Source organism: Periplaneta americana, chromosome 5 (assembly GCF_040183065.1).
Source record: "Periplaneta americana isolate PAMFEO1 chromosome 5, P.americana_PAMFEO1_priV1, whole genome shotgun sequence".
NCBI classification, from domain to species: domain Eukaryota; kingdom Metazoa; phylum Arthropoda; class Insecta; order Blattodea; family Blattidae; genus Periplaneta; species Periplaneta americana.
The window spans coordinates 41,037,441-41,059,940 of NC_091121.1; the positions used below are offsets into that span (position 1 = coordinate 41,037,441).

The following is a 22,500-nucleotide window of genomic DNA, read 5'->3' on the forward strand; positions in this document are numbered from 1 at the left end:
ATTCTGTACTCATATCCTCGAGCTGATGTAATTACGGGTTAAAACATAACTACCAACACATCGAAGTAACAAAATCTGTACAGATCGTTTGCTTGCAGCTGAGTAATTTTACTAGCAGAGACCTTCCTGTAGGTACTTGAAAACTGTGTCTGAATTTCAAACATTTTTTATACGTTTCACATATCATTATCTGATATGGTCGCAAATGCCAGTGTCGGACTAAATAGGAACAGAAGTTGGAAAATAAGAGGATGTACACCACAATATGTAGCCCGTAGTGTTTCCGAAAATAGGTAATTAAGAGCAATTCAAATAAAAGAAATAATAATTGTTATATTATTTTATAGTTATAGTTTCTAAAATGAGTAACAACTCTACTAAGAAATGTAAATACAAAGCAAAATAATTACTATGATTGGTTGGTTAGTTAGTCATTCAGTCAGTTAGTTAGTTAGTTTTATATCATTTTACAGTTATTAATTTCTAAAATAAGTAAAAACTCTACTAAGAAACGTAAATTCAAAGCAAAATAATTACTATGTTGGTTGGTTGGTTCGTTGGTTAGTTAGTGTCCACACCTGTGGAGTAACGGTCAGCGCGTCTGGCCGCGAAACCAGGTGGCCCGGGTTCGAAGTCACACTAATGACTACTATTGTTTTACAAAAAAAAAATATATTTTGGTTATAAAGCACTTGGAACAGGAAGAAAGCCAGCACCACCTGCTCTGTGAGTTAAGATGTTTCTGACAATGTGACGAGCCAGCAGTACGGAAGTCAGTCTTTATGGTTCAGGTTTCTTGGCAGAAATTGATATTTTTATGTCCAAAGAAAATAATCCGCTCGAACCAAGTCTCAGATGAACAGCTTCATCTGGCCGCTGTCACCCCGATGTTCACATGGCATTTTCCAAGAGCTTGTTATCTTTGCCGCATCTAACACCGTAACCAAGCAACCAGACTGCCACCTAATTAAACTTGATCGATCGTAAAAAGTGAAACTTTTTAAACACGGGAGAAAGGCTATTTTTTTTATTATTAGCTCTGTGTTATAAGACGAGGTTTGAATGTCATTTGCCGCGTTATGGCTTATACGTAATTCTTTTTCTGCTTCGTGTGTTATTATGGGATATAAATAAACCTTTGTCCGTGTCCATGTGCTTATTTGTTACATTGAATTGATTTTCATGCAATTAACATAGCTCAGTAACCTGTTTCTAATTGAATGGTTCATTCAGAAGGCTTGTTTACAACAAATTTAGCAACAGCACTATGAATTCTAATGACATTTTTGCAACAAAAGTTCCGTCTATAAATGGTAATGTTTTCGACGGTCATTTTATTTTGATCCAACCGCTCTTATGCAATCACCAAATCTAGTGTCCTCTGTCGTTAGTTGTTCTATACCAAAGAACAGTTTTGATGTTGCAAGGGAACCACAGTAAAGTTGGACCTTCTAATCTTGCTTAGAGAGAGAATGCTTGAAAATTAACGCTATAGTTTGCTGGGTTGTCTTCGATAGAGAATCGTCACAATATATCACAGGAATGAAGCTTCTTTCAACGATATAATACTCCACAAGAATTGACTGCCAGAAACCAGATCTATCTATCTATCTATCTATCTATCTATCTATCTATCTATCTATCTATCTATCTATCTATCTATCTATCTATCTATCTATCTATCTATCTATCTATCTATCTATCTATCTATCTATCTATCTGTCTGTCTGTCTGTCTGTCTGTCTGTCTGTCTGTCTGTCTGTCTGTCTGTCTGTCTGTCTGTCTGTCTGTCTGTCTGTCTGTCTGTCTGTCTGTCTGTCTGTCTGTCTGTCTGTCTATCTATCTATCTATCTATCTATCTATCTATCTATCTATGCCACGTGACTATATTTTCTATCAAGTTTTTCACATTCACTGTGGAAGTATGTAATATTCTAAGAGCATAGAGTTTTCCTCGATCTAATAATAAACGAATACATTATGCGACTCTCATATCGTGGAGGCAATACAAAGTCGATCTACCACTCAAATATTATATGCAATGGATAAACACTTATACTTCATACTGGAGTCAAAGCCGCGTTTGTGGTCTTGGTGCGGCATCAAAGCTGCATTTTGGTCCTTGCGTACACCACGATCAAAGATAAGATGGAGATGACAAATTTCTAAAGTGTCTTTTCTCAAATTTATAGTCGCAAAAATGACTCACTAATGCAAGTTTACTATATAAAGAATAAAATAATTACGAGTCAGAATCATGGCCTATATTTCAAATCTTGTTTTCCGTACACATAACACGTTATCGCAATTTCACTTCGACGTCGTGCTTCTCATTATAGGGTTTAATAAATGTCCCTATGCGATAAGCTTATTTTTACTCTCGTTTCTTAATTGCATTCTTACATTTATTTTCATGTACATAATACCACTCTTACATTAATTTGTTACTTCTTATTTCCTTCTTAGTACACAACGTGTATAATTCAGACGTTGTAAAAAAAAGTACATTGCGAGATTTCTGTTGAAATAGGGCCTACATGTTTTTTTTATGTGTCTTGTATCGAATAAATCTTTTTTGCATGCATTTTATCTACATATTCGTTAGCCTCTCTATATTCTAAACTTTTGTACGAAATTCTTTTGTTTTCATATTTTACATTAACTTTTGTTTTCATATTTTACATTAACTTTTGTATCTCCCTACCAGCAACCTTAAAGTTAGGCCAATTTATAATTTATGGACTCCATATAAGCATGCAGGATTAATAGCCAGATTATTCCACTCCTATTTCTTTTATTTCAAAATGTCCTTTGATTTCTGATACATTTCTCACAGTATCTGTCTGCTGGGATTATTTGCATGAAGAAATTAAAGAAGTTATGAAATCCAATACGAAGAATCCTTTGCAGAGACGTGCTGCAACACAGTCAGTCAGTCAGTCTTTGTAATGAGGGCTCTGATTTCAATCCTGTTCTTAATAAAAAAAAACAAATCTAGAGATAAGTTTGGAATGTTAACCATTATTTTTTTTACAAAAGAAGAAAGACTTTCTAGTATATAATGTTAGACTACATAACTAAAGCACTTGTTTGTAATGTGTCACTGTTATTTTTCTGTCTTGTTCCGTTTTAGAAAATAAATTTTACGGCGCGTGTAATGCGTAAATAAATACCCGCCTACTTGATTCTAAAATAGCTGACGGTACAACATGCAGACTGTCTTAATGCATCCGACGCGCAGATTGTATAGTCCATGTCGAAATCAGTTGACCACAGTGTTAGTCCATACTTGAAATGCATCTCATTAGCAACTTTTTAAATTCTTCCGTGCTATATTTACGATTCACTTTTATAATCATTTTTATTTGAGATATATTGCTTGCTTTTGTCATGTATTCCCTGTCAATTGGAAAAGATAAAAGTAGGCTGTATTTGTTTCTAAGAATTACCATTACATTTTTACTAGTCTGCAGTTACTGCAATCCCTTATTATGGCAGACATTATAGCCATCAATCGCCGGAATCAAAGAAGCCTCATTCTTGACCCCATTGTCCGTTTTGAGAAGGATGATCAACAAGCCAATAACGTTAACGATGAAAAGAAGTCTATTTACAACCCATGTATTCCTCACTTCAGTGAGAGATACAAAATGAATATTAATACATGGGAAGTGAAAGAACTTCTTTTTGGCGCTAGAGGAACTTCATTTAAGTTAACCAAAACCATTCTCCTTTCTCTTAAATTTTCTAATGAGGACATTAACAAAATTTGTCTAATGGTATTGAGAGATTCATTATCCATTTTACACAATCACTTGTATAATACTATGTAATTTTTTTTAACTTCATTTCATTACTCTTCAATGTATTTTCATCTCATGTTTCTCCGAAATCAAATTGTACTTTATTTTTAAATGTATCATTGTTTCGTATTCTCTCCGCAATCATATTGTATTTTTAATTTAAACTCTGCTTTGTATTCTGGATCCTAATGGTCAGCCGTAGATTTCGGCCAGATGTCCCAAATTGTGGAATTTGTTGTATCAGACGTAAATTGAAAACATTTATACATTCAAATGAATGCTGTCGTACGAACGGCAGATATGCTACATTGATTATATTTAGAGTGTATCTCTGTCTTTGAATGTACCAAACAAGGAGACTCTCTTTTGAGTAGGCTATATACATTGATGCAGCTATTAATTTTACTTGAGGAATATGCTTTTAAATACGGTGGTGTTTACCGATTATTAAGTCCTATGAGATGATAAAGAGAATAACCTACAAAAATGATCACCCAGATGCTCTACAACACAATTTTAAAATAGCTTAGAAATCTCCATTATAAAATCTTTTAAAAGAAAATTACCTGCTAGATAAAAGATTGTTATTAACAGCAAGATAATAGAATAAGTAAGTCTAGCCAACTTTAATCACATAGGTTGTGACGTATCATATAACCAAGAGAACGATCTACAAAATAAGATAATAAATTCAAACTTATGTACGGCACCATAAGGACTAGGATGTCCAGATTCTCTTCGATAAAAAAAAGACGACACAAAGCTTCAAAAAGGAGGACATTGTTCGAAAAAAAGACGACAGAAAATGTGTACTTAGATTTAGGTTTAGGCCTATATTATACTTTAAATTATGTCAATATCTATTTTATTACAAAATATTTACAGTACAGATTTAAGCCCGTAACACACTACAGCGAGAAATATGTAATGCGTTTGTCGAGCTATGGAAAATGCTTCCCTTTAGCATGGAGTAACGCTCCAAATAAGGCTTGGCTGACATTGGTCTCCTAGCGATTTTGTTAAAACATAGCTACTCCACCACCTATGTTTCCCGCTCCCACAGGTAACCTAACCTAATTGTAGCCTATAAAATGTATATTAGTTGAATGAAATTGAACAATTAATAGAAAGTCAGATGTTTAAATTTATGTAACTTTATTTCTATCAGCGCATATCAAACCCAAAAACTTTACATAGTATAGTTCTCGGTATATTGTGTTACAGGCCTTAAGGCTTATATCATGTTTAAAAGTATGTTAGTATCTATTTTATTACAAAGTAATTATGAAAAACTTAATAATAATGATTTTACAATAACGTAGCTACATATGAAAGTCAAGGAAACTAGGCCTATAATTATTAAAAAGGACAGAAAACATCTAATTAGATTTACATTCGCACCTCGATTTCTCGATTTACTAGCTACCTCTGAGCAACGATCATAAGAAGGAGGAGCAAAGAGAGTTGTGATCGTTGGCAAAGAGTATATTTCGTCGATGCTGCTGCCACATACAGGCAAATTACTTGAAAAAAGCATCAAATCAGGTAATTTGAAAATATCAGGCATACAAGTTACGAAAAGGAGGACATTTCTTAATTTTTTTTAATCCACCTGGGCCCCGGACAAAGACCTAAAAAGGAGGACATGTTCGGATAAAAGAGGGACGTCTGGTCACCCTAATAAGGACAAAACTTACAAATAAAACAAGGAAATACACACAGATGAAATTGTATAAAGTAACGGTGATTTTAGTGCTAATTTATGGATGCGAAATCTTGGCTTTGATCAGAGCAGACGAAGAGAAAATCGAAACAGCGAAATGAAATTTCTGAGGAGAACAGCTGGGTAAGAGATTAACTGCAAAGTTTTAGTATGAAAAGGATAGAGGAACGATAAGAAACAATGGCAGAAACTCTCTTACGATTGGATCATGAATGTGGGACGCTCAAGAAGAATATGGAAAGATGAATTATAAATGTTTCCTATTTGAATGGAACGGACCATACCGGTCTACCATGATAATGATGATTTTAGCCTCTACCCGGCTTCAAACCCTCTGTCTTCCAGTTCGTAGCTAACCGTTCCACCAACGGAGTATGTAGACGTAAGTCCATCCGTCATGTCGTTGCTAGGTTACTTAATTACTCGATAGTGAATATTATTTGAATAGCAGACCTTCTAGTAACATATTACACCGTAAGGAACATGGGGTATAAATCATTCCAATGGTCTATGAATCCTGTAAACTCTTTGTCTCATCTCCCTGCCGTTCATTGCAAGCATCCGAAACCGGTCTTTCAAGACTATTATTATTGAAATGTGAGCCGTTATGTATCCGCCTTGATGAACCGAAGAAAATTTGGATCTAAATTAAATATTTCTTCTGTCCATATTGTATGTAAGTAAGACATTCGTAGGCCTATATATTTTTTTTAACTTTACTTCCGGTTCCGATATGTCAGCAGAAATTCTCTCATAGTTTTTGTTTCTTTTACTGCCTGGTTGTTCCAGTTTTTCTTCATATTATATGAAATGCAAATACGGAACATTTATTTAATGTAAAAAGAACAACAACAAAGTAAGTCCTAAGATTCATTCATGACGGTAATTTACGTTCTCGGAACTTGAATGGAGAGAAAACATCTTTTGCAACAATGACGAATACGAAACTTCTTTGTATAAACTTAAGTTGTCATGACAGCATGCTATGATCCATTCTTTAACGTATCCATTGTTAGGTATGATTTACAGTATGGCATAAAAGGTACATGTATTTATTGTAGGAGAAAACAGTTGGTTGAAGTTATATCTTAGAACAAAAATTGTAACCACAACATATCTCCATCTTGATATCACACAAAGAACTTATCCACCAACTGTTCGCCTCCGTTTGATTTCCATTATTGGAATCCTAAGAGTTTTATTCAGAAGTATAGCTGTGAATCTCCTGTAACCACTTTAAATAAAGCATGATAGATGATCGCCTCTCATTGGTTGGTACGTGGTGCATCACTTCAAATTCATAATTATTGCTCGTTCAGAAACATATTTCTTCTTCAGCGTGTTCGTAATAAAGTTTCCTTCTTCTTCTTCTTCTTCTTCTTCTTCTTCTTCTTCTTCTTCTTCTTCTCCTCCTCCTTCGGCACTCCAGGAATTAGGAATTAATGCCTGTTCAATCTTCATATTCTTTTCAAACTACAATATTTTCTTGAACTTCCGACATCTTCAGATTGTAACATGTGAAAATTTAATTAATCATTCATTCATCATGACAACTTCACAATGCCAATGGGAGAGATGAGAGAACAAACATTTATAACGTACGCGAAAACGGGTCTTTGCAAGGGAGGTTGTGAGCTCCAAGAGTCTTGGCCACAAATAGGCCAGAAATAGGCTATAAATTACACTCGAGAGGAAATTAAACTCAAAATAAATATGGGAAATGCTTACTATTATTCGGTTGAGAATCTTTTGTCATCAAGTTTGCTTTTAAAAAAAAAATTTGAAAGTTAGAACTTGAAAAACAGTTATATTATCGGTTGTTCTGTATCGTTGTGAAACTCGGACTCTCATTTTGAAAGAGGAACAGAGGTTAAGGATGTTTGAGAATAAGGTGCTTAGGAAAATTTTGGGGGCCAAGAGGGATGAAGTTACAGGAGAATGGAGAAAGTTACACAACGCAGAACTGCACGCATTGTATTCTTCACCTAACATAATTAGGAACATTAAATCCAGACGTTTGAGATAGGCAGGGTATCTAGCACATATGGATGAATCTAGAAATGCGTATAGAGTGTTAGTTGGAAGACCTGAGGGAAAAAGGCCTTTGGGGGGGGGGTACGAGTCGTAGATGGCAGTATCAAGGGCGCCCGCAGGGGTAGCCAGTGGTAGCAAGGGATTTTTGTTTTTTACGAATTTTGTTTTATATTTCTTTATGAGTTCGATACACGTTTTCTCAAACCCTCAGTAAACAATTTAACAAAAGCGATTGCTTCAAACTATGAATGCATGCGCAGGGTAATTTAAATTTCAGAAAAGGCCATTTTTGTTCAATATTCTCTCTCCTCGTCCATTCGTTTCCTCTAATTTTTTAACCAACTTGCTACCACTGGAATTGGACCCTACGGGCGCCCTTGGGGAGGATAATATTAAAATGGATTTGAGGGAGGTGAGATATGATGTTAGGGACTGGATTAATGTTGCTCAGGATAGGGACCGATTGTGGACTTACGTGAGGGCGGCAATGAACCTTCGGGTTCTCTAAAAGTCATTTGTAAGTAACGAGTATATCTAATGTCACGTATAGTAAGTACTTCTTGCATTTCTTGTGTTTCACAACCTAATATTGGTTCAGAATTACCAAATGTGAAAAATCCGTACCGTAGAGTTAAGGCTGGTTCACAATAAACCGGGAACGAGAACCAGAATGAAAACGAGAAGCAGAGGACGTGAATATGAAAAAAAATTTTATTCACAATAAACCGAGAAAGTAGACGACTATGCATACCGATATGCAGGTCAATAACGATATGTAAAGTCGATATTACGCATTCTGATGTTATTTGTGTATAATTGACCAATGGCGTTCTATCATGAGTACCAGGCAGCCAACATAAACACAGGTTAACAAACTTCGAAATTTCAACTGAAACATACCATTAGGTACAGTACTATAAATATGCCCATGCATCTTTATTATCACAACCTATTTTAAGTGTACCATAACGTAAAATAATTAGAGAAGAAACGTTTGTAATAGAACAAAAATGAACACAACAGTAGTTATTGAATTGAAGCATGAATATATAGTGTGTAATACAACCAATACAGTAATAAAATATGATTCACTTACGATCGGTGTTCAAAGACGCAGCTATTGAAAGCCACGCATTCTCCTTCATTTTCTCATCTTTATACGAGGCGCGCCGCTTATCGTAAACGTGAGGATTTTCCTCAACACTCAATATTAGAATCTCATCAAATAAAACTTGCTCCATGATGCACAGCACAGAACAAAATAATGCATAGATTATGTCACGGTCTTCTTGCTACAAAATATACGACGACAAAATAGCTTTTAGATGGCAATAGAATGAATCTAGTGGGCTGTGATCGGAAACGTGAACGCCAACGTTGAAACTTGGCCAACTCTCCGTTCCCGATCCCGGGCTCCGGCAAGCTTTTCGTTAATTGTGAATGCTCAGATTTAAATATACACATTTTAACAATTTTACCGTTTTCGTTTTCGTTCCGATTCTCGTTTCCGGTTTATTGTGAACCAGCCTTAAGACATACTGTACCGTACCGCTCTTCACAAATAGAGAGGCAAGTGATATGCTCAAAGCCACTTTCTGGGTGTCTCGATGTCATGAGAAAGTGAAATCTTTGCATCTGCCAAACAGTGACGGAGATGGAAGTAATTCGACACCTGTTCATGCCTCATACTTATAACTTCTTATTAAAGAACTAGAGCAGAGAGAGGCAGGCTTTCAGCCTCTGGTCGCTTCCGTAGACAAAAGACGGGGAATATTCGTGGAAGGAATTTTAATAAGGCTTTGGTGCATCGAATAACGGCAGCAGCTTTGGCGGGCAGGGTGAAGGTAAGGACAGAAATTAAAGTAGTCGAGAAATTTAATGTAGAGAGAGTTTTTGGTTTCCGTTTTACCATCGTTATGATTCCATCCACAGAGTCCTGTTAGATCGTTGTAGATAATTTGTATGCGTCTGTCTCATTTAGTGCTAATAATTACTTATTTTTCGCTCGATCATTTATCCACTCTGATTGGCGTTTAATGAATTCGGTATGCTGGAAGGTTTTCGGAACCTTTTGTGTCAATGATTGCTCTTATGATTAATTAATGGGGCAAGCAACTTAAAAAAAATCAATTGATATTCTGTCTGCCTTCAGTTAAGAGGACCTGCTGCAAGGAAAATATATAAACACAGAATTAATGTATTGTTTTTATTCATTTGGCAACTATAAGATATGTTTTTGTCCATTGAAACGGAGTTTCTAAATTCTGGAGCGCAAGAACTCTAATTTATATCGCAACGTATCCAAAGGACATAGTGCTAGCTTGTTTTCTTTTTACCGTTGCCCAAACATTAAGGGTATATGTACGTGAACGACCACAAATATTCTCAGAAAATGCAGGCTCTACATTTCTAAAATTTTATAAGAAAATGAACTCACAATTGGACAAAAATTACAAGGTACCACAACAAGACTTATTAGAACTTAAATATCTGATAAAGGTATAAAAAAGCTTACTAATAATATTTTTAAGAATTCACTTTTTACTTTAAATTAAATTTTCAAAATTTTAAAATTTTCACACATATTACAGTATTTCATAACTCCAGAACCATTAGAGATAGAATTCTGAAATTTTGTACACTGATTTAACATGTATTTAAGCAAAAGGTAGACTACAATAATGCCCATTTCTTTAAAATAGAAAAATTAGGTCACAAAACTTTATGTAAATTTGAATATATTTTATATAGAACAAATAAAAAATTAATTGTATTAAAATAAATAACCCTACATGTCTGAGAGTAGTCTACTTTTCAGAAATATGTGTTTATTACATGCAGGAAAATATTGAAGATGTCGGAGAGACCGTAACGATGTTATGGTTACCAAATGATGTAACTGCAGAATTTTTTTGTTTTTTCATACTCTGATAAAACTGGTTTGAAAAATATTATTAGTAACCTTTTTGTACTTTTATTAAATATTTAAGTTCTAATAAGTCTTGTTGTGGTACCTTGTAATTTTTGTTCAATTATGGGTTTATTTTCTTATAAAATTTTAGAAATTTAGAGCCTGAATTTTCTGATAATATTTGTGGTCGTTCACTTACATATACCCTTAAGATTAAAATGCAATAGATGATCCTTTCTATCAATGGACTGTGTTGTACTCCACAGAAGAAAATTTTAACTTTTCTTATAGAGCTCACTGATACTGAATTATAAATAAGTAGACATTTATTCCACACCTTTTGTAATACATTGACTGATTTACAATTCAATACTTCTCAGAATCGCTTTAAGCATCTACCGTATACAAATCTACTATATGACATCCTCTATGTGTCTTAGTTCATACTGTTTGACGCCGCTATTGTAAGTGTTAAGAAGAAAATACGTAAATCATTTGGAATTTGTATACAAAGATTACATATTTCTTTCTATTGTTAGCACTAACACTAACAGTGGAAAATCCCAAACCAACATGGGGTCATAATAATCAAAGGCTGGCAAAACATAAAACAGTTTAAGCAGTTTTCAGTGCGGTAAGGAACAGTTATTGTATACATGAACGTATTAAAAATCCAGAGACCTGAACAAATCAGTTGACAGTTTTATGTTTCTCACAATGTTTGTTGCCAAGTCATATGAACTACATAGGAATTTTGTCCCCATTCGCATTATTCTCCTTGGAGAAGGTCACCATGCAAGAGGAAGAGAGGAAAAAACCGCCATTGTTCCATTATTCAACGTGTCGTACATCATAACTACGAGAATGAACTTGGTACGTCCTGTCAAATAATTTTGTAAAACGTTTTAAATCGCCACGTCCCAAAGCTTTCCTCCATTTTTCTATCTTCTAAAAAAATCTCCCCAGCTATCCACCCACCCACCTGCGCATATACAGAGGGCAGCTGTTCCATTGTCGGGTAACATTCATTCTCTGAGGTTTACTTCCTGGCCTGCTTCTATAATAAAATTTGCACAAAAATTCTTTAAAAATCTGTGACATAATTTATTTTACTGCAGTTATATATCAGAGCGTTTTTAGGATACTCGGTTTTCTTGCGGCAGACGTGGTCAGTTATAAAAATTTTGTGAGTTTTATAGTCTTATTTGCTTCGAATTTTTGGAGAAATATGAAGGTGTGGTCGTATATTACACACCACTGATATATTATTTATTACTAGTCCTTTGGAAGTTTAGTTTTATAGCTTGCCTCGCACGTTTCACGATGGGCATTTAATCCACACAACAAGATAACAACTTAAAAATTATGTCTTTAAATTATCTGGAGTCAAGCCATAAATCAGGCGGATGATGACTTTTCACAAAAGGAGACCGGATTTCGATGCCTGACAAGCCCAGTGAAATTTGTGGCGGACAAAGCTATCTGGAGGCAAGCTTTCTCCAAGTTATTTTATTTTTTCCCTGTCAGTCTCGTTTCACCAGAGCTCCATTATAGCTTTAATGCTGTCTTTTCATCGTCCCTCAATAGTCTTTTTAGCTTAAAGGGTATATTAAATAATGAATTGTCATTATCTAACCTTGCATCTCTTTGCAAGTCTAAGACATTAATTACTGAATTTTTTCTCTCACCTACGGTATGAATATTCAGAAGTCTTTGTTATCTTAGACATGTATAGATTTTACGTCATAAGGTGTTCATCTAGTAACAATAAGTGCACTGTAATGGGTCTATTTCAGTATAGTTTTATGTTATGAAGAATGGTTTCCATAGCAACAAGTTTCTCTGTGGGAAATCTAACTTTCAAGGTCTAACAGCAATAGCTGTAAATACAGCAGAAAACACTGTCATGCAAAACGTGATATTGTGAAAGTGAATGTGTGTTTTATTATTCATGATCAAATCATTAAAAGTTACTCATCATTATCAACCAACTATTTTACATTTACGTAAGTATTGCATAGAATTTGAGTCACCTGTACATACTCAGAAATATTTCTATACTCAAGATTTAGTATTAATTAGATCTCAAATCAGTTGCGTTTTCTTTTATCACTAATGTAGTGAACAAGGAATGAATTCAAGTAATGACAAAAAATTATGGAAGTAATCGTCTGACTTAATGTCACATTGTAATGGAACTTAATGTTTCAAAGCAGCTTAAATTAAAGTTAAGTCAAATTTATTACGATTATCAACTAATAACTAATTTTTTCTTTGCTTTCCAGGGCCTCCCTCTTCACCTCCAGATAGACACATACGAGGATCCAAGAGATAGTAATATTTTCCATAGAGCTTACTGCCAGATCAAAGTGTTCTGTGACAAGGTAAGAAATATCTTCAGTTCTGTATGTGCTCGACCTTCATTGAGGTACGAGTATTATTACATATGCGTAAAGACTTCGTCCTAGTATTGCATATCTTGCTATAAATATAGTGAACCTCTTTTCGATTGAGCGAAGAATATGAAGATTGTCTTTGTATCATGAGTGTTTCTTTTGACTTGTTTGTTCTTTGCTGTATATTAGGCTGTAGTCTGCCGCTATGCTAACCATGTGGCTAATGAGTCCTGACACTTGTCAGTATCTAGGTCGAACATCAGCATTTTCACAAAAGTGGGGATCAGAAAGCATAAAGATTTCAGTCACTTTAGGTTGATGATTATTACAGTGGCTTTTCCTGCAAAGACAAAGAAAAGAGCTAAATTCTCAGCGTATGGGAAAGTGAAAATTCCAGTGCGTCTTTAGTAGGAGATTCCGAGGATCACTTTATCATAGCGTTTAAAAACAGTTTTTCTCCATTTTTATTTTCGATCCTGCTTTGCATTGAAAATGTTTTCGTTGTTAAATTCAAATCTGTAAATCATATTAAAATGTTAGTAACTACCAATCGCTGAGTTTACAAACATCTGAGAGATAATAATACAGTCCACAATGCACTATCTAATTATTTTAAAGCTCTGGAAGGCTTAGAGAAAAAAGAATTAATATATTGCCCCATATTCATATCTTCTACGCAACTAATGAAGTGTTTAAAAGCTAAAGGTATCCCCGTAACATGCCATGAAGGCACTTGGGAGCATGGAGGTAGAGCCCCATGCTTTCCATGACCTCGGCACTAGAATGAGGTGGTGTGGTCGGCATCACGCTCTGATCGCCTTTTACCCCCGGGAAAGACCCGGTACTCAATTTTATAGGAGGCTGAGTGAACCTTGGGGCCGTTCTGAAAGTTTGGCAACGAGAAAAAATCCTGTCACCACCTGGGATCGAACCCCGGACTTTTCAGTCCGTAGCCAGCTGCTCTACCAACTGAGCTACCCGGCCGCCAATGAAGTGTTTACCTTTATAAATTAAATAATTTATTTGTCATATATTAATAATAATATTTGTATATTTTTAAATTAATTTTACTTGTTTACGTCTCAAAGCTACAATATAAGATATGGAATAAAGCAAATGTAATGTAATGCCCATATTTTAAAATGTGGATATTCAAAAGATTAACATGTTCAAATGGTTTTCACGATCTTTCTATAATTTTGCTTCCTTCAGGTAAATATTTTGTAAGGTTCTGTTCAAACCTTACATCATCCATTCATTGAACTAGACTTTTCACTTCTATTTTACTTTCGTTTAAATTTCAATCAACGGCAGTCAAAAATCTTGAGTAATTTTGTTAGTATAATTTATTATCTCTGGCATTATACGTGATTATACTTTACAGTTCTGAGCATTTTATAGCATTGTTCTCTTAGTATTCTATCAAGTTTCGATTTTTCAGCTTATATTTTCAATAGTGATTAAATCAACTTAACTTTTATCTACTCGTAGAAAATACACCTTAGCCAGTAGTTGATACAGCGTCGTCAAATAACCAAGTAAAAAAATGTATACTTTAAAAGAATCGACAATATTTGCATCTACCATGCAGTTAATTTAGCACGTTAAAAGGAGTTAACGTATGTGGCGGAAACGAACAGAGTTATGGTGGTGTGTTGCTCTTAATTTACAACTTGTTCAAAACCCGTTGCTCTGGAACGGGAAATGCATTAGAGGGGGCAGGAACTTTGTCATATTCCCACAGCAAATCTCTGCCACACCCATTTCTCGCATTTCTATCCAGTATATAATCCCCATTAGCAATTGCTAAAACGAAACATGACCACTTGTTAGTCACAACTCTTATTTAGGGTAAAGAAATGTCAGCAGTTACCAAACTCAATTCCAGGGTATGACATAGTTCAATGGAATACTTATCAACAGCAAGAAATTTATATTGACTTCATACGTTGTGCGTTTTTTTAAACTATTTTGATGATCGTACGAGATTCAAAATATGTTTTGTGGTGTTAGGCCTAATTGCTATAGTCATCGTCCTATGAGTCAGGAAACAGTGTAACATACTGTCTGATGAACAAAAGTGCTGTATACAGGTATTTTTATTGACGGAGCGCACAGTACAAAAATATAACCTATTATTTGTACAGTCCTGTGCCTTTCTTGTAACATCACTTGCCTTTACTCATTGCTCAGGCGACAGGAAAGATATATCACATGTGGCGGTATAGCGAAGCTTTGATCATCTTTGTCTTCATTTCTCTCCAGCCATTTGTGCTGAATACAAGTGAAATATAAATGTAATAGGACACATGATAGAGACTACCACTGATGTTTTACTTTTTATTTTATATATTATTAATTTTATGACGATTTATCAACTGGTAAGGATATCTAACATCGATTATTACAGTAATACAGTGATCATGACTTATAAATGGTTAAGTTTCTCACCAAAAGATAAAAGGATTTTATCCTCAGCAGATGCTATGTAACTAAAAATTGTAGTTAAGAATTTTTCCTGTGAAGATTTCTACAGTAGAGCATCGATTATCCGAAACAATTCGGGACTGGGGGTGTTCGGATAACTGATTTTTCGGATAACCGATCATTTACGAAAACAAATTGTACCGGTGTCATAGGAGCAGTATGAAACAAAGAAACACTGATATTAAACACAAAACTGTACATACAGCATATATTTTGTATCACACGCCTTACAAATAGCATAGAGAACTGACTAGCCTAATTTTTTCCCCCTTCAGAACAGATTCTCTTTTTTTACTGCTAAATCTCGCAAATAACGCTAGCAAAACTTTTACATGGCGGGCGCAAATTTGAATTTGCCGACTGGAACCTTTCGGTTCACCGATGTTTTGGTTGATCGGTATTCGGATAATCGATGCTGTACTATATTTCCATCTTGCAATTCTATTCCATCAGTTCTGTTATCGCCATATCATGATTTTTTCATCTTTCAATAGCTTCTCGGGTTGTAAAGAATGTTAGATACAGAATTATACACGTATAACATATTTCCAATGTCGAATGTATTTGTGAGGAAAAGATAATTTTGAAAACACAGTTATGGTAAGTAAACTCGAAGTAGATCTGATGACATTCCAAAAAAAATTATTATTCTACGGGTTTCCAAATATGTCTAGATATTGTGAGTTAAAATTTTTCTGGAAATCTCCTAGTCTTTTAAATTTAATTTTTGAAGTAAAGTGAAATTCATTATCTCAAGGAAAAGGAGATAAGAAAATTTTAATGAACAGTAAATAAATTTTAATATTGATTCTATCTTTTGATACAAGAGGGGTTAGTAGGCAGAGGTATCTTCACTCGAAAATAGGAGCTATAGGTGGATAGCATAAGGGCCGTTTGCAGTTTTATATGCCACAAGTTATGTGTGACATAATTACGGATTTTGTTGTCCGAAAAAATGCTTAGTTCTGGAAGGAAAGTAGCGTCTCCTACCCGGGAGATTACTACATTTCATTAGCTATTAGTTTACTCATGTTTTACAAAGTTGAAGTGAATTGAATTTCGAACTAAAGAATTATATAGAAATTTCGTTGTGAGCTCATAAAAAGATCAAGATATTTAGAATCCTAACAAATAAAATAACTGAACTTTAGAACACCGTTAGGCAAATGACGCATTCTAATTGATTAAGCGAATATTGGTGCGTTGTAAAAACATAATTAGATACAACCAACAACATGTGTGATTTAATTACTTGCAATTAACTGCCTCCATACACGGATACACGAAGACCACTTCCTACTTGATCCCTACCTTTTTATCACGGCCACCATCATAAATTATATATGCCATTAACAACACTGCTCTGTAACAATTGATATCAGGGTAATCAGCAGTGGAATATTCACTCTCTTCCTTTTATTTAAATGCCTCAACTCGTAATAATAAAAAAAAAAACATGCGTCTGATTTTTAACAAGGTTATAAAGCTGTAGAATCTTTTTTACCATCATTCAATCATATTCCCAGTCCACCCAATTTTCAAATATGGTCTTTAATCTCACATACATACGAAGACATCCCAAGTAATAGGCTCATAAGATTAAGGGAACTGGAAAGGCAAGGAGATACAAAATAAAAAGCTCTCAGGAAGAATAATAATAATAAAAAAGAGAGGGGAATGTTTGATCAGAAGAAGGCACACGCACATAGGTAGAAAATGGACGTATACAGTCACTTGTAGAATAAAGTGGCTCTAAGAGTAGCTAAGACAGCCGTAATGGGTTTCGAACGTTGTACAGTTTGTTAATATCATCATTATGGGATTAAAGTGGAATGTTGAAGAATTGATCTCATAATAAAGAAACCTTAGCTGTAATGGAAGCGGTAAAACACATTTCATGAAGGAATACTTTCTAAAGTGATTTAAAGTAAGAGATCTGTTAATTAATTACCGTTAGATGTATACCGTTACTTCATTAACGTCTATCAAGTCTCTTTTCTGTGTAAGCCACTGAAATTTTAAGCATTTTACTACTTTTAATCTTAGTATTCTTTCAAAACACCACACATATCTAGGCTCAATTTTTGCTGTGACCCAAATGCTGGCCTTCCCAGAGGACACATGTTCGAATCCCGTTAGGGAAATTAACATTAATTTCCATTCCATAGGAGCTGAGTATATTTACCTTCTCTTGTATTTTTCTGTTTTACCTTGAGAAGTGGTCCTCGTCTTGCTGACTATATGATCAAGAAATCTAATTATTTGTGAATGTCTAATGTTGGCCAAAAATCACCTAATCCTTGGAATAAGCCTAAGTATGTGGTCAAATGATGAAATTATACTTATTTTTTGTTTATCATGTGTTCGAGGATGATGAAAGAGAACCGAATATTGTTTTTTTTTTAAGATTAAAATTCATAAAAATAATAATTGATGCGAAAACTTTAGATTGGACGAGACTTGCATATTAAATTCTATAAAGTAATTTAGAACTTAAAATTTATTAAGAAGTAATACAAAGTGATAATTTCAGAGTTTTACTCATGGCTGACAATTGCAGATTTTGTTATCGGCCAGCGAGACTTCGCTGTCCCGGTAATAACAAGTTTCCCGTTAAATACTGAATTGGACTACAGTTCAACAGATATAAATGTTGCAGAAGCTGCCATAGTATTACCGATTAGTTTTAGAAACTAACTTCCAGTTATTTATGATAAGCTATCAATATCAAAATTTACACTACTCGATATTAGTATTCTTGTTTATTTTTTCTTTAATACTCCGCTGTACTATAGTTTTATAGGTAATAAATTTCATTGGGTGGAATTTTTTGTATGCGTAGAAGAAAGGGTGCTCTTGACTTTCTTTAGTCCAGATATGACTTTTCACTTAAAAAAAAAAGGTTAACCGATAAAGCGAAGTATTCGAGAGAAAAAAGTGACAGAGTATTTGAGGAAATCCCTATGACTGCGTGTAAAGTCTATACAGAAATTAGAATAAATAAAAACAGTTTTCTGGAAGAATGAAGTATGTCTAATGAACTAAATAAATAATAGCCAATCCTTCAATAATAATAATAATAATAATAATAATAATAATAATAATAGTAATAATGCATTAAATCAAAATGTGCTATTAAGAGAATAGGAGTAAAAAACTGTTTTTGAGCGACAGCAGTTAACTGATATACCGTATATAATCACATGAGAATATCCTGTAAATATTGTTATTACTCATCCACCTGTATGTATGTAATGTCAGTTATCAACTCTTATTATAGTTACGCATATATTTTGCACGCGTCTGTTTTGTGTCAGAGCACAACTGAGTAACATTCTTTTAAATGTATTGCAACCTTCCCCTCCCCCCGGATCACAATAAACTTTTCCAAGTATGTTATTTACTGTTGTATATAGAAATAGATTCGTTCACATTGTTCAGTTTATCGCATACGACATAAGCATATCCATGACAACCGAAATCGAATGACGTCGTAATTTCTTTCACCAAGTTCTTTCATTTTTTTTCTGTTAATGTATGTTGAACATAGACGTTATACGTCAACATTTTTCACAATCGCTTTGTGTACTACATTGAGATAGGCCTATACACGGAAGGATGGAAGTTTTCATAACAATTTTCCTAGTTACCTATATTTCCAACATAAATTAGTTACTTCTTTGAAAAAAAAAAAACTTTGCTTTCTACAATTTTTCTTCTGCGTTTCTAAGAGTTTATGTCTTCTGTGAGCTAAAAGTATGGATTCGAGAACATAATGATTTGATTTATTTATCTTCGTCATAATTCTATAGATTTAATTTTATTCGAAGATGTTTATTGCGTGTAAATATTTTCTGTAATCATTTCTACCAGATTAATTTTATATATCACAAATTACGCATAATCTACCTGGAATCAACCTCCAGTCCACTTCGATTATAATCCTTCGTAGTCACCGGCATAGCTCAGACGGTAAGTGCATTTTCCTGCTGATCGGGAGCTGGTTTCGATTCCGTTTGTATGATTATCTGGTTGGGGTTTTCGGAGGTTTTCCCCAACAGTAAGGCGAATGTCAGGTAATATGTGGCATCATCTCGCCATCACTAATTTCAACGACGCTAAGTAAGCTAGTATTTGATATAGTGTCGTTAAAACCGACTAAAAAATTTGTTGTCTTGTTGTTCGAGTCGTGATTGTGGTATCTTGTAATTGACAAGAATGCTACAGTTTGAACCTCGAATATCCCAAATACGAAGCAAGCCCGCTTACTGTCCAGCTTCTTTTAATTTTTGGCTGTGTTGAAATTATTGGATAGAAGTGAGTGTACCTGTACGTATGTAGGACTGCAGTGAGGGAGACGGGCAGATAATGGACAAGTCATGTAGGCTGTCTGTTGGTGTACTATACGGATGGACGGAGCACCTTGTCACCTCTCCCTGACACCGGCAGAGATTGTGTTCCGTTCCTTTACCTTCATTCACATCTTTTGTTGCAACGGCCGAACGAAAACCTATGTGCAGGATAATAATGTAACACAACAAACGTTGCCGACAAGTTAGTAGCAACAAGTTCTTAGTACTAGGGGTGCAAAGGTTCTTCGAGGAAAGATTCACACAGCGAGAAGTATGTAAATATTTCACACAATCTTTGCATGTCTCCATCTAGTGCTAAATAATGATAGTGATAATAATACCGTAATCAACATCATCAACAATGTAACTTTTTGTTCTGTAAAGGAATTTTACAATGTTACATTTGTTCGGATCAAATGTCTGCATATTTAAAGGACAAAACTAGAGTTCTTCCAATCATTTATTATCATAATACACTGCTCTCTTAAATTTACTGAGCATATTGGGAATTAAATCAATGGCTTTCACAAAATACGCTATGAAATGTTTCATATAAAACAATTTTTATCTCGAAAAGGAAGTAAAAATTAGTATTTTTTTTAACTTCTTTGTTTGAAATATCTCAAAGAATAATCCCCTGACATTAATAACTTTAATTAATGTTCACTCTGTAGACTATACACGTGAGATGCATATTTCTGCAAAATTTCAACACAGTCAGATTAAAACATTTATATTTTTATATCGACTGGTACATGCATAAATACATGAATGCATACATATATACATACATACACACAATGTTCTGTCAAATAGCATGTGTTTCACTGCAAACCCAGCATTCTCCAATCTTTCCTATTTTCTGCCTTCATCTTTGTCTTCGCATATGATCCATATAGCTTAACGTTGTCTATCATATGATATATTCTTCTGTCCCGAAATCTTGTCCCGTTCATCATTCCTTCCAGTGCACTCTTCAGTAGGCAGTTTCTTCTCAGCCAATGTCCCAACCAATTCCTTTTCCTCTTCCTGATCGGTTTCAGCATCATTCTTTCTTCACCCACTCTGTCCAACATAGCTTCTTTTCTTATTCTGTCTGTCCATTTCACACACTCCATTCTTCTCCATATCCACATTTAAAATACTTCTATCTGCTTCTCTTCACTTCGTCGTAATGTCCATATTTCTGCTCCACATTCCACACAAAGCACTTCACTAGTCCCTTTCTCTTCTTCAGAGTCCTCAGAATATTGTCATTTTTCTATTAAAAGCTTCCTTGGCCATTGCTATCCTCCTTTTGACTTCCTGGCAGCAGCTCACGTTACTACTTATAGTGCACCCCAAGTATTTGAAGCTGTCCACTTGCTCTACTGCCTCATTTCGAATTCGCACGTTTGCCTTCTTTACTTTTTATTTAACAATGGTCTTCGTCTTGTTTGCATTTATCTTCTCCTCATACTGCTCACAGCTGACATTAACTCTTACTAGCATAACCCTTAGTATCGTCTCTTCTTCTGCTAATAATGTCATATCATCAGAAAATCTTATGCTCTTTATTCTTCTCCTTCCTATCACCCTCCCAAGTTCTGAAAACAGTTCTTCATTAAATTTTCCAAGTAGAGGGTGATGAAGAACATCCTTGTCTTACTTCTCTTACTATTTCACTTCCTTCAGACATTTCTTCCCCTATTCTGAGTTTGACTCGTTATTTCATATCTTTCTAATCTACACCTATTTTCTTCAGGATCCCCATCAGTTTATTCCAATCCATTTTGTCAAACGCCTTTTCTAGGTCGACAAATACTGTACTACATACACTTCTTTATTCTTATCGACATACAGTATCTTGTTTACGTTCGGAATCTTTTACGTGTAAAGACTCATCATGCCATGTTTGCAGTTTTTTTGGGGGGAAAGATAAATGCTGTAGCGTCCCGTTGCTTTCCGCACACCACTCTTTCTTTCGCATCTTAAAAGATCCTAGGGAATCCCAGCGTGGAGGTGAGGACAGTGGATTTGACTAATCAGGCCCTCCGTACCTGAAATTCACCGCAAGGTCAACTCTTAAATTCACTAAGTAGGTATCCTGTAGGATACAACAAGTGAAAAGGCTATATGCTATAATTTTAATAGAACAATAGAAAAAAAATTGGTAGGAAAATTAAAATTTCACAATACTAGAGGGACCATAACAAAACAATTTGTGTCATTCTGTCATAAATTTGGAGTCCCAACAACAACAATTAAGGAAATTTCTATTATAGCTTTGAAGGGTTCTCTGCAGATTTTACGGCGACATTTGTATTTCAATTCAAATTACAGTTGAATTTTCTCAGTCTATTTTTTATCTGTATTTTTTTTTATAATTTTTCATTATGTGAAATATTATCTACTGCAAATTTTAGTTCCTTGTAAACAAATTTCTTGTAAGACATTTTAATGTCATCTTAAATGTTACTGTTTAACATTCTTTGTCTTTGACAACCTCACCAAGTTGAGGAAGATTGAATTATTTATTTATTTATGTATAACATATAAAATATGAACTTTGCTATAGTTGTTTTCTTTACAGTCCGACAAGATTTAATAAACTAGTGTGAGAAATGAAGTTTTGCCAATTTAAGGTTAACTATCAGTTCTTTCAACATCTACGTGATGAATTGCGAAAGAGAGCGTTTGACTCCTGGTGTCAGTTACCTCATAAGGGGAAAGGTGTAGTCATCTATGAAGAATATCCAAGAGCCAATTCATGGGTCAGCACCAAAAGGAATTTGTCATCTTCAGAATATATTAA

General features: G+C 34.6%; 1 protein-coding gene across 6 annotated transcripts in view; it reads left to right on the forward strand.

Annotated features, from left to right (window-relative positions):
* The window catches only part of grh (grainy head), a 564,970-nt gene that overhangs the window by 465,558 nt on the left and 76,912 nt on the right, over positions 1-22,500 (forward strand). For all 6 annotated transcript variants that reach the window (XM_069825497.1, XM_069825500.1, XM_069825496.1 and 3 more), the window contains one exon: positions 12,757-12,855. In XM_069825497.1, the coding sequence (XP_069681598.1) occupies positions 12,757-12,855 (99 nt within the window). The remainder of the gene's footprint in view (positions 1-12,756; positions 12,856-22,500) is intronic.